The 12,152-nt window shown below is 47.8% G+C and overlaps 1 protein-coding gene across 8 annotated transcripts in view; it reads left to right on the top strand.

Annotated features, from left to right (window-relative positions):
* dip2ba (disco-interacting protein 2 homolog Ba) overlaps positions 1-12,152 on the top strand; it is a 40,322-nt gene that overhangs the window by 15,567 nt on the left and 12,603 nt on the right. For 2 of the 8 annotated variants that reach the window (XM_028992794.1, XM_028992792.1), the window contains exons 2-20: positions 1,937-2,008; positions 3,857-3,994; positions 4,349-4,474; positions 4,567-4,800; positions 4,919-5,053; positions 7,461-7,580; positions 7,750-7,947; positions 8,028-8,119; positions 8,323-8,454; positions 9,088-9,211; positions 9,295-9,404; positions 9,504-9,606; positions 10,338-10,402; positions 10,510-10,603; positions 10,758-10,877; positions 11,046-11,160; positions 11,240-11,379; positions 11,472-11,608; positions 11,724-11,804. In XM_028992794.1, the coding sequence (XP_028848627.1) occupies positions 1,937-2,008; positions 3,857-3,994; positions 4,349-4,474; positions 4,567-4,800; positions 4,919-5,053; positions 7,461-7,580; positions 7,750-7,947; positions 8,028-8,119; positions 8,323-8,454; positions 9,088-9,211; positions 9,295-9,404; positions 9,504-9,606; positions 10,338-10,402; positions 10,510-10,603; positions 10,758-10,877; positions 11,046-11,160; positions 11,240-11,379; positions 11,472-11,608; positions 11,724-11,804 (2,336 nt within the window). Of the gene's footprint in view, positions 1-1,624; positions 2,009-3,856; positions 3,995-4,348; positions 4,475-4,566; positions 4,801-4,918; positions 5,054-6,630; positions 6,643-7,460; positions 7,581-7,749; positions 7,948-8,027; positions 8,120-8,322; positions 8,455-9,087; positions 9,212-9,294; positions 9,405-9,503; positions 9,607-10,337; positions 10,403-10,509; positions 10,604-10,757; positions 10,878-11,045; positions 11,161-11,239; positions 11,380-11,471; positions 11,609-11,723; positions 11,805-12,152 lie in introns of those variants that run through there. The other 6 variants (XM_028992793.1, XM_028992791.1, XM_028992788.1 and 3 more) reach the window with 6 other exon arrangements.

The raw sequence follows: 12,152 nt of genomic DNA, 5'->3' as shown, positions 1-12,152 counted from the left end.
TCCCCCCTCCCAGAATGACATCAGTCACGCAGGCCGCTGCCCGCTGGAACAATGGGGCGGCAGTGTCCCCGAGCTCCCCCCCCGAACGCACCACGTCCATGCGCCCCACTGTCCCTGTGGGTGTTGTGTGTGTGCATTCATTGGAGGATTTTTGTCTTGGACAGCGGCGCGTTAAGTGCGATGCGTCTGCTGGTGCCTGTGAAGCATATTCCGGTTTCGAGTGGCTCGACTTGGCGGAAACTGTGTGTGTGTGTGTGTGTGTGTGTGTGTGTGTGAGAGTGAGAGAGAGCGAGGCTGCTGCGTTTCCAGGCCACATTCTCAGGCAGCGGGGGTAACCAGGCATGAACTCGGCGCTGAATGCTGAGCGTCCCTTCGCATCCCAACACGAGCGCGAGAAAAGGAGGAAGTGTCTCTCTCTCTCGCTCCCTCCCACTGCAGAAATGGCCTTTCTCACCCCTTTTTTCCACCGAGAGCCGCTGCTTTTCTTCCGCTAAATCCAAAAATAAATCCAAAATACAGAGCGTTGTGCGGACCAGCTGCATTAACCTACAGCTCGATGTCAGGGCCGCTCGCATGTGACACAGGCGCACGGGAGAATAATAATTGCACCCTCTGTTCCAGAGAGCCTGGCCGTCGGCCATTACGCATTTAGGAATGTTGTATTTTTGTTCTTTTTATGTTCGATGCATTCTTTTCACTTCACTTCTGCGTGTTGTGCTGCTAAAACGCTTGAATCTTGCCTATAAGTCTAATGGCAGCTGCATTCGTTGTTATAAAACACAGAATTTGGTGTTTACGCTCCATCGGGTAGCATAAAATTAGTGTATCACTAATGCATTTACATTTATTCATGATATTCAAGTAATATTCTGATCATTTTAAAAATATTTTTAAAGATTCAATAGCATATTGATTGTGGGTACATTTCTGTGAATAAATATTATTCTTTTTAGGTTTTAATTTCGCAATCATTAGCAACAGTCTACTAAGAACTATCCCTTTCTGCGTTCAAATTCAAATTTTTTATTTGTCACGTACTCAGTCATACACTGTATGATATGCAGTGAAATGCTTGTGCGACTGCTATAGACCTCAGTATTACAAATATTGCAACGCTCTGGATAAGGGCGTCTGATAAATGCTGTAAATGTAAATGTATTCAAGTATTTCAAATACACAAATATTGCAAATATAAACAAATATTACAGATATGTTTGTTTTTTTTAAAACAATTTATATGTAACAAGTAGGGTGAAGGTGTGCAAATGACTTCACTGCTTATACAGAAATATTTTAAATGTTTACATTTGCTAATGTTAATATTGCAAGATTGCCATGCCAAGTTTTCTGTGTATATTTTTTGCTTGCCGTTTTGAGCCTGGTGGGTGGGGCTGGAAGATCATGCATATGAAGCGATGCGTAATGAAAAGTTAGTTTTTTTTTTTTTTTTTTTTTTTTTTTTATATATATATATATATAAAAAAAAAAAAAAAAAAAAAAAAAAAAAAAAAGAGAGAGAGAGAGAGTTATAGTTACAGTCGTGATCCTGGTTGGGGCCGCTCCGTCCGTATCGCTCCCTTCTCTTATCAGCCGTGCTCCGCCCCCGCCGAGCGGAGAGGGAAGGAAAAGGACGGAGATTATACACTCAGCCTCTGCTCCCATTGTCTTTCAGCCGCTGAGTGGTTCGCGCCAGATAGAACAGAGTTCATGAGATTGTATATTTCTGCGTGCAGAAAAGTGTTTGGAGGGGTGTACATGCACGAGTGTGTGTTCCTTGGTGGGATTTTCCAGCGTGGACTTTGTCCAGGTCTCTGGTGTCGGTGGTCAAGGCCGTTTGGAGCCCCCAGAGACAAACACGCTGGATGTGATAGACGGTCACTGCTCCATTTATTGTCAAATACTAAATTCCCGCGTCTCTTGTGCTCTTCCCTCCCAGGTGACATCACACAGAAGGGCTATGAGAAGAAGAAAGCCAAGCTGCTGGGCCCTTACATCCCCCAGATCCAGAGTAAGATCCCTTTCTGAACATGTTTACCGAACCTGGGTCGTTACCAACAATTTCAAAAGGGGTGAGGCGGTGATATAAAACGCAGCGTTCTGATATGCATTAGAACTTTCTCTGTTTCCTGCAATCTTGCGGTCGAGTCGACTTCAGGGAGCGCCCTTTAATGAACTTTATTGCCACACCAAAACATCCTCCGCTGTTCGGTAGTTACTTAATTCTTTTTGACTGCCTGCTGCCCTCTGGTGGCCGAGGGGCGACCTGTCCACCTGTCCAGACGTGGTTTAAGCGCAGCTCCTGAACCTGCAGCACATTTCTTCATGACAACACAACACAACGTCAACCCACATTTTCATTGCATGTCTGTTCCTATTTTCATTCACTAATAATAGCGACTGGGGTGAATTTATTTATTTATTTATTTATTTTTTAATATAAGCTTATTTCACTGTTCCCCTTGCTCGGTTGTCAACTCGTAAACATCTGGAGCGAAACACACTTACTGTCATCATCAATCTCACACACCATTTCATCTTTCACATCACCGATCATGTTATTAATCTCAATTCGAATAGAGGACTGTTTTTATATGGTAAATTTCAGAAAAGTGAAATATGCAAATTCCTTGGAATCATGTGACGTGTTTATCGGAATGTCCTTTATGTTGTTGCGGCTACGTTCCTCTTCCTCGTGATGTTGAGTTTCTGGTCCTGTGATGCTCGGGGGCGGTGCAGCTGCAGCGTCAGCCGCATGGGTCGCCTGCCAGAAGTCAACGGAAGAGGAAACGAAAGCGACTCGCAGGAGCTTGGCCCTCACAGTAACAGAGTCCAGTTTTCACCTTTGACCCCTGGTGTCATTGTTGAGCTCAGGTCCTGTTTGGGACGTTATTGATGAGATGCGTCGCCACGCTCACCTTCACGTGTCTCGCTGGTGACCTCCGGCGTCGCCTCAGGAGATGCTGCGATGTCAGACGCCACGGTGGCTTCAAAGCTGCCATTTTACCACTTTGAACATGAAAGTTCACCACCTGCTGAAGCTGCTCGGTCTCTATCTGTCTTTCTGCGCCCATATGTCTCTCACTCTGCCTTTTGATCGTTAAATGTTTATTGAAAGTGAAGTGATTATCACATGTGATACACAGCAGCACAGCACACGGGGCACACAGTGAAATTTGTCCTCTGCATTTAACCCGTCACCCTGAGTGAGCAGTGGGCGGCCATGACAGGCGCCCGGGGAGCAGTGTGTGGGGACGGTGCTTTGCTCGGTGGCACCTCAGTGGCACCTTGGCGGATCGGGATTCGAACCGCTGATTACGGGGCCGCTTCCTTAACCGCTAGGGCCACCAATGTCCCCACTCGTTTCTGTGACTGTGATCAGTAATAATTTAACCGTGTGAGTCTGTGGGTTTGTGTTCGGTATTATGAATGTTGTGTGTGGTTGAATCTCATAATCGATGCTTCGTGATCCAGACGTGGAGTTGCAGAACGTAACACGGACGTTTGAAATGGGAGCCCTCTGAACGCCATACGCGTTTTTGCTGCTCTTTGCGGCTGCGTTCGATTGCCGTTTTGCTTGTGTTCGCTTGTCGCGGTTCAACATCTGTTGGGATTTTGGCAGAAATTGAAATGTCATGTTCAGTCTGCACTCACATGACACCACTAACGGCAGAAAAACGTCCGGTTCAGATGTCCGTGTCAACGGCGTATTTCAGAACATGATGTGAAGTAGTGTAGAAAAATTGATCCGACGCATCAATAGCTGATAACATTGATAATTGTATTTGAATGGATTTTATTGAAGGAGAGAACCTGAACTGTGTGCATGTGTTTTGTTTGGTTTTTTTTTTTTCCCCAGATGTGGATCCTTCTGTCCAGCAAACCCCAGGACCAAGTTCAGACCCCGCCCCGAGTCCAGATGCAGGGCCCTCTTCGTCCACGCGGCATCATCGCTCACATCGCAGCGGAGGCGCCAGAGACGACCGCTACAGATCTGGTGAGAGACACACAGACAGACAGACAGACGTGACATTTCGGATAACTGGTCGGTCCTGATTATTAAGAAGACGACGAAAGTGAAGTGATTGTCATTGTGATACACAGCAGCACAGCACACAGTGACACAACGAAACATGTCCTCTGTATTTAACCATCACCCTGAGTGAGCAGTGGGCAGCCATGACAGGCGCCCGGGGAGCAGTGTGTGGGGACGGTGCTTTGCTCAGTGGCACCTTGGCGGATCGGGATTCGAACCGGCAACCTTCTAATTATGGGGCCGCTTCCTTAACCGCTAGGCCGTGAAACCTTTGATGAAACTTTTTATTTCTTATCTTCTCTCCGCCTCATGCAGACATTCACACAGAGGCTGTCCAGGCTGCCCTGGCCAAGCACAAGGAAGAGAAGATGGCACTGCCCATGCCCACCAAGCGCCGCTCGGCGTTCGTCCAGTCCCCCGTGGACAACTGCACGCCTCCAGGTGGGTCCTGCTGTAGAACCATGTCCCCCGCGCGGGTTCCGTCCCCCTCCTCCTCTAAAGCTCGCGCCTGTTCATATCTCCTGCGTCACCAGACACCTCGTCGGCGTCGGAAGACGAAGGCTCGCTGCGCAGACAGGCGGCCCTGAGCGCGGCCCTGGCCCAGAGCCTCCAGAGCCCGGACTACTGGATCAACCGCTCTCTCCAGAGCTCCTCCACGTCCTCCTCGGCCTCCTCCACCCTCTCCCACGGAGAGCAGAAGAGCCAGGGCCCGGCGCAGCAGCCGCAGCTCAGCCTTCTGGCCGACGTGCTCGCGCACACGCGCATCGGTAATGTGCACAGCCCTCGTTCACCCAAGTGTTCCCCCTCACAATCGGCCATTTTTTAGTAAGCGCTTACGATAAAATGGACATGCGCGGTGCAAACGTTATGCCGTGTGGTTGACAGCCGAGAGCAGCAGCGTGCCCCCAGATGTCACCTCGTCCACGTCTCAGGACCGGGGCTCTCGCGTGGACATGCCCCCCATCGTGCGGGGCATGAGCCGCGAGCAGAGCCGCTCCAGCATGCTGGACACGGCGGACGGTAAGGACACCCCCCACCGCCTCCAAGACGTCAACCCGGCAACATACGGAACGCGAGCAGGAGGGGGGATGCGCTGCCGCATCGCTCCGGTCTCCCAGTACTCCCTACGTCCGCGCTGTACTCAGCATTAAAACAGGGATGCTGGTATTTATTACTTGCACCGTGTAGATTAACGTAGACAAAGTATTGTTTCATCCTTTCTATAGAATTATCAGAATTATTGTCCTAGAATCAAGGTTTTAGTAATAAAAAAATAGGGTGGTAGTAGCCTAGTGGGTAACACTCCTATCAACCAGAAGACCCAGGTTCAAATCCCACTTATTACCATCGTGTCCCCGAGCAAGACACTTAACCTCGAGTGTCTCCAGGGGGGGACTGTCCCTGTAACTACTGGTTGTAAGTCGCTCTGGATAAGGGCGTCTGGTAAATGCCGTAAATGTAAAAAATAGTTTCTTAACAATTTTAGAAATTGTAATGTAAACAGTATCTATATTTCAGCTTTTTTTTTCTTTATTTTTAGTTTAGTTTTTTTTTTCCCCAAAATGTTCAAAAGCACTTTTCAGTTTTACTGTGATATTTTTTAGGCTAATATTTTAAGCTCACGACGAAGGTGGAATGATTTATTGAAATAGAACCAAAAGCTCAATTTTAATAAACCCAATATTTTAATTGCAATAACTATGATTCTGCAACCCTGGACTCTGTTTCACTGGTTAATGTCAGGGCTGCTGCGGGGATGATAGTCAGTTGGCTATAGATAGTCAGAGAACAAGAGACCGGAGCGTTTGTGACCCTCGGGGCGTTGGGGAGGGCAGCTGCGGTGACACCACGGTGGAGAGAACTGGGCCGAACGAATGGGCAGAGCGTGGACAGGCGGTGCACTGTCTGTCCGAGGGGGTCAAGCGAATGCAGAGCGTGGGCAGACGACTCTGTCCGTCCGAGGGGGCGTGAAGTACAGTAAACGGGGTAAACGTGTCACGCCCGAGTCCAATCACGTTACGCTGTGTTGATGCAGTCATTCTCACCAATCAGATGTGCCCCATGTTAAGGCCACGCCCACTTAAACGCACACAAGGACGCTCTCAAATCGTGGTATGCTAGTTACAGCACAGTTCATATTTCGATTTCTACTGTTTTGCTATGTTTTTTTTTATTTTTTATACACAATATAGTGAATAATTGCAAACCGTATCGCAATCACAATATTTGTCAAGTAAATTGCGATTCGATTCTTTTCTTCATTTAGCCATACTCCTGACAAACTGTACCTAACGCTCATGCTGTGCCCCGATCTCTCCACTGTTCCAGCTGATTCATCACTGTGCAGTGTGTGTGCGCGTGTTAAATATTCTTCTTCATACACACACACACACACACACACACACACACACACAGAAAAACGCACATTTTTTTAGTTGCATAATGTGTAATAATCAAAGCTTTTTATTCATGGCTTGGGATTTTGCGTTGTGGCTGCCAGTCGTGCATACAGTATTCTGCTTGTGAATGCTGCTAACAGTCTCTCTCTGTTTTTGCTTGCGCCGTCATACTTATGGCTTTCATTTCCTGGGCTGTAGGAAGAGGTCAAGGTAATATGACACCCTGTGGCCAGCAGGGGGCACCCTGCCAATCAGCGCCTGCTCCTCTTCCTCCTAGTTCAATCCTGTCTCCTGTTTCTAGTGACGTTTCCCCTTTCCTGCATCATTAGTGCACTAACCGCATCATTAGTTGAACCCCCTTGTGTGGATCCTGTACTTTTATTGAATTCCTGGGCGTCTCGCTCTCCCCCGTTCACACAAGCGTTTTTCTCTTAAAAATTTTCAGTTGCGTCCACACCCAAATGGCATTTCAGGGGACCCAGAATGGTAATTCTCTAAAACCGGATCCAGAGTGAATTTCTCTTTTCCGTGAATCTGTCTGGACAGCAAAGCGGCTTTTTTTTTTTTTCCTGAAAATGCTGACTTCCAGCCTGACCTATAAGCCCAAAACCTATAACACAGTGGCTGCAGAACCTCGTAAAGCAACTACAAGAGATCCTCTCTACGCTGCACATTTCTATTGAAAAGAGAGAACAATGACGTGTTTAACTCACCGCGGAGGAGAACTAGAGGCCAAACAGCGCCACCTACAGGCGTGGAGGGGGGTTAAAACAGCTCCCGTTTTTTTAGAAACCAGAACCTACTTTAGAGAAAGGCGTTTTCATGTGGACGGGCCCCAGTTGTCTCTCTGCTCTGGATTAGTGATTTTTGTTCTGATAGAGAATTTTCTGGGTTTGGGAGGATGTAAAAAAATTGCTTCCTTTTGGAGAGGAGGTTTTACCGACCAGGAGCGAACCGCCCTGTAGAATTCAGAATAGATTAGCTGTGAGTGTGTCAGGGCAGGTACTGATTACTTTCCATTCGTCCAGGGGTTCCAGTCCATAGCAGGGTCTCCACTAAGATCCAGCAGCTGCTGAACACCCTGAAGAGGCCCAAGCGGCCACCGCTCAGCGAATTCTTCCTGGACGACTCGGAGGAGATTGTTGAGGGTGAGTCGTTAACCCTGCTTGTCATTGTGAAACACTGCAGCACAGCGCACGGTGACACAACGAATTGTGTCCCCTGCCTTTAACCATCACCCTCGGTGAGCACCATGACAGGCGCCTAACCTAATAAAGACCAATGTAATTTAAAAATAAAACATTTTTCTTTTGACAGTCCCGCAGCCGGACCCCAACACTCCTCGACCGGAGGGCCGGCAGATTATTCCAGTGAAGGGGGAGCCACTGGGCGTGGTCAGCAACTGGCCTCCAGCTCTGCAGGCGGCGCTGGCGCGTTGGGGAGCCACTCAGGCCAAGAGCCCTGCCCTCACCACCCTCGACCACACAGGCAAACCTCTCTACACCCTCACTTACGGTGAGCAGGTTGCAGACGTCCTGTCCGTCGTTATGGGTCTAGCTGTCAGTAAGAGTCTCATGGCTACCTGTCCTGTGCAGGTAAACTGTGGAGTCGCAGCCTGAAGCTGGCCTACACCCTACTTAACAAACTGGGCACCAAAAACGACCCGATACTCAAGCCTGGAGATCGGGTAAGAGACCCTGCTTGGGTCAAACAAGCGGTTTATTTACTCAATGCACGGATAGGAAGTAATGGAATACATTTTATTTGTATTCTAAAGTATTCTGAATTCAATTTTCATGTACCTCCTATGCTTATGTCTTCATTATATATTTTTCCCAACTGTGTCCACTTATTCTTATTTTGTGTGTATTTGCGTGTGGGTGTTTGTAGGTTGCACTGGTCTACCCTAATAACGACCCAGGCATGTTCTGGGTTGCCTTCTATGGCTGTCTGCTTGCTGAGGTCATCCCTGTTCCCATTGAGGTGCCTCTGACCCGTAAGGTTGGCGAAATAATAAATAATGTGAGTTTTTCTTTATACTGTCTGACTGTGTGTGTGTGTGTGTATCAGAGGTGAAAAAGGTACTGAAAAAATGTAATTAGGTAAATTAGAGTAAATTTTACTCATGTAAAAGTACCCATCTAAAAATCTACTTGAGTAAAAGTAAAAATTTACTTAATTTAAAATTTACTTTGAGTAAAAGTTTCTTAGTTACTTTCAATTACTTGATGTAAAAACAGGACTAGTCATAAATCCAGTACAGCACTAGTTGTATTTGTTCAACTTTCAGGCAGTATAATTTACAAACTAAGTTCAGACCACCCCATAAAACCTTTTTAAACATAAGCACAGTTGGCCACAAAAGTACCAAATTCTGAATTTGCATGGTCCAACTCAAACATTACAATAAAGAAGGGAAAATAATGCCAAAATCAAATTATACAAAACTCTGAAAATGTTCAACATATCCTAATTAACCAACTGTGCTTTTTGTTCTTTCTATAGCAAACATAAATATATCAGTTGCATTTACTGACAAACCAGCTCACTGAAATAAAGCGTCCAATCTTATTCCAAAATAGATAATTCATATTTTAAACTCAGAATTCTACACACAAAAAATATTTACTTGAGGTTTTGACTATTTTTGTTCAGGATGCAGGAAGTCAACAGATTGGCTTCTTATTGGGCAGCTGCGGGGTGGGGCTGGCCCTTACCAGTGAGGTTTGTCTGAAAGGGCTGCCCAAGACCCCTAATGGAGAGATTCTACAGTTCAAAGGTCAGCTCCCATGGCAAAAGGTCAGCTGCCACTAGAGAAGCATATGAGGAGAATGCGTTTTGTTGATTCTTGACCCCTCGCAGGTTGGCCACGCCTTAAATGGGTGGTGACTGACACCAAGTACCTGACCAAGCCCTCCAAGGACTGGCAGCCACACATACCTACTGCCAACACGGACACGGCCTACATAGAGGTGATCTGAGAAGTGGGCGTGGCTTCATTTCTGATACGGCGGTGTGTGTGTGTGTGTGCGTCTGTGTTACCTTCGCTGCTCTATTTTGCCTCTCTGCAGTATAAAGCCAGTAAAGAGGGGACCGTAATGGGCGTGGCCGTGTCGAAGATCTCCATGCTGACCCATTGTCAGGCCCTGACTCAGGCTTGTAACTACTGTGAGGGTGAGTTAAAAAGCCGGTGGCCTCCGCCGCAACGCGTGAACCTGGTCAGTTACCATGGCAACGCGCTGTATAGGAACATGGTGCTTCCTACAGCAGCCTAGATGTCTCAGAGCAGTGCAGGTTCGTTCTCCGCGTTACTCCTGGCGCCGCTCTTCCGGAGCTGCAGAGCTGGGGGAGGAGCAACCCAGGCGTCCGCTACGACGACACGCCGCGACACCATCTCTTCAACTCGGCCATGCTGGTTATTGCCAAATAAGCAGATGGAGAGAATACAGGGGCGCACGGCGTGTGTGTCAACACAGATTGTGTGTGTGTGAGAACAAGAGAAGCTGCTGGGCAGGAAGTGACATGTACACTGTAGTCAGGCACATACACACACCGAGCTCAGCCAAGAACCACTGAATTATTCAGCGCACTTTATTTATCTTGCACGCTCGTAGAAATCCTGGTGCTCTTTGGAAGGACTGGACTTCCAGATAAACTCAAGCAGGCTGGTCTGAGAGAGGGAATGACGGTGGTGGTGGTAGTAGGGTGGTAGTAGCCATAAGACCCAGGTTCGAACCCCACTTACTATCAAGACACTTAACCCGGAGTGTCTCCAGGGGCGCTGTCCCTGTAAATGCTTATTGTAAGGTGCTCTGGATAAAGGCGTATAATAAATGGAAACGCTGTGGTCCGACTATCTAGTTTATGAATGTCTACATCTGTGTGTGTGTGTGTGTTTTTTACAGGGGAAACACTGGTGAATGTTCTGGACTTCAAAAAAGACATGGGCCTGTGGCACGGCGTACTGACGGTGTGTGAAACAGTAACTGTGCAGCCTTGTTTGATGGGCTGAAGAGTCCCTTTGTTCCTTGTCTGAACCAAAGAAAATAATAAGATTACGACACACCTTGATTTCAGAGCGTAATGAACAGGATCCACACCATCAGCGTGCCCTACGCGGTCATGAAGGCCTGTCCCCTGTCCTGGGTGCAGAGAGTTCATATTCATAAAGGTGCGTACACACCTGACCCGAGCTTCGGGTTCTCACTGCACTTTTTTAATATTTATTTGTATATGTAGCTGTGTAGATTTGTCTGACTGTATAACTAACAGCATCTCTGCCTGCGTGTGTGTCTGTGTGTGTGTTTGTGTGTGTGCACGTGCAGCTCGCGTTGCCCTGGTGAAGTGCCGGGACCTGCACTGGGCCATGATGGCCCACAGAGACCAGAAAGATACCAACTTGTCATCCCTCCGTATGCTGATAGTGGGGGATGGTGCAAACCCCTGTGAGTCCAACAAAATATTCTATCTGTCTGTCTGACGCAATGTTTTTTTTTATTCATTTGACTCTTAATACCTGAAATACACTGTATAGTGTAATAAATAATGGTTGCATGATTGAATGAATGGATTGTGTCTTCATTTCAGTGTGTTCTTTTTTTTTTTTTTTTTAGGGTCTGTTTCATCATGTGACGCTTTCCTGAACGTGTTCCAGTCTCACGGACTCAAGCCGGAGGTGATCTGCCCCTGCGCCTCTTCGCCCGAGGCCTTGACTGTGGCCATTCGCCGGTGAGTTGCCCAGACACGACCCCGCTCGCGACCGGCACAGCACCGGATGCAGGACTTTTCTTCTTCTGTGCCCCTGCAGGCCGGGGGTGCGCGGCGCGCCTCTGCCCGCGAGGGCCATCCTGTCGATGGCCGGTCTGAGTCATGGTGTGATCCGGGTGAACACGGAGGATAAGAACTCCGCCCTCACAGTGCAGGACGTCGGCCACGTCATGCCCGGAGGTGGAAACGTCTTTCTTTCTTTCCTGCTGGTGGTGTTTCGGGAGACGTCCGGCGCTTGACGTCCTGTATATGTTGTATCTGTGGGTTTTCAGCGCTGATGTGTATAGTGAAGCCGGACGGACCGCCCATGCTGTGTAAAACCGACGAGATCGGAGAGATCGTGTTGAACTCGCGGGCGGGTGGGACCATGTACTATGGCCTGCCTGGCGTCACCAAGAACACGTTTGAGGTATCCAGTCCGCAACTAAAGATTGTGCTCTGTGCTGCCCTCTGGTGGATGCAGCGGTCAACGTCATTATCAAAGGGAGCAAATATTCACCCCGCTGCTTCGTCTGTCCCGGCAGGTGATACCAGTGAACTCCAGCGGTGCTCCGATAGGAGAGATCCCCTTCACCCGCACCGGCCTGCTGGGGTTCGTGGGTCCGGTAAGAAATGCAGCGGACACTTCTCTTCTTGAATGGAATTAGTAAAATAAATAAACTTTTTGAAGATATTTTAATTATATGACCAGCACCTGTAAAATAGTAGTAAACATAATATATATACACAAATTACAACTATAATTACAAATGTTTTAGTCTGTTGTGTGAAAGAACTGCTAGTCCAGTATCCAGCTGCAGGTGAGTGATAGAGCTGCCAGTTTGGACACCAGTCGTTGTGGGACGATGGTATTCAACACTGAGCTGAAGTCCAAAAAGGGTGGTAGTGGCCTAGTGGGGAACACGCACGCCTGTGGACCAGAAGACCCAGGTTCAAATCCCACTTGTGGGACT

The sequence above is a fragment of the Denticeps clupeoides genome, chromosome 10 (assembly GCF_900700375.1).
Source record: "Denticeps clupeoides chromosome 10, fDenClu1.1, whole genome shotgun sequence".
Lineage (NCBI taxonomy): Eukaryota > Metazoa > Chordata > Actinopteri > Clupeiformes > Denticipitidae > Denticeps > Denticeps clupeoides.
The sequence above is the reverse complement of the archived record's forward strand: the minus strand, read 5'-3'. Positions and strand labels throughout refer to the sequence as shown.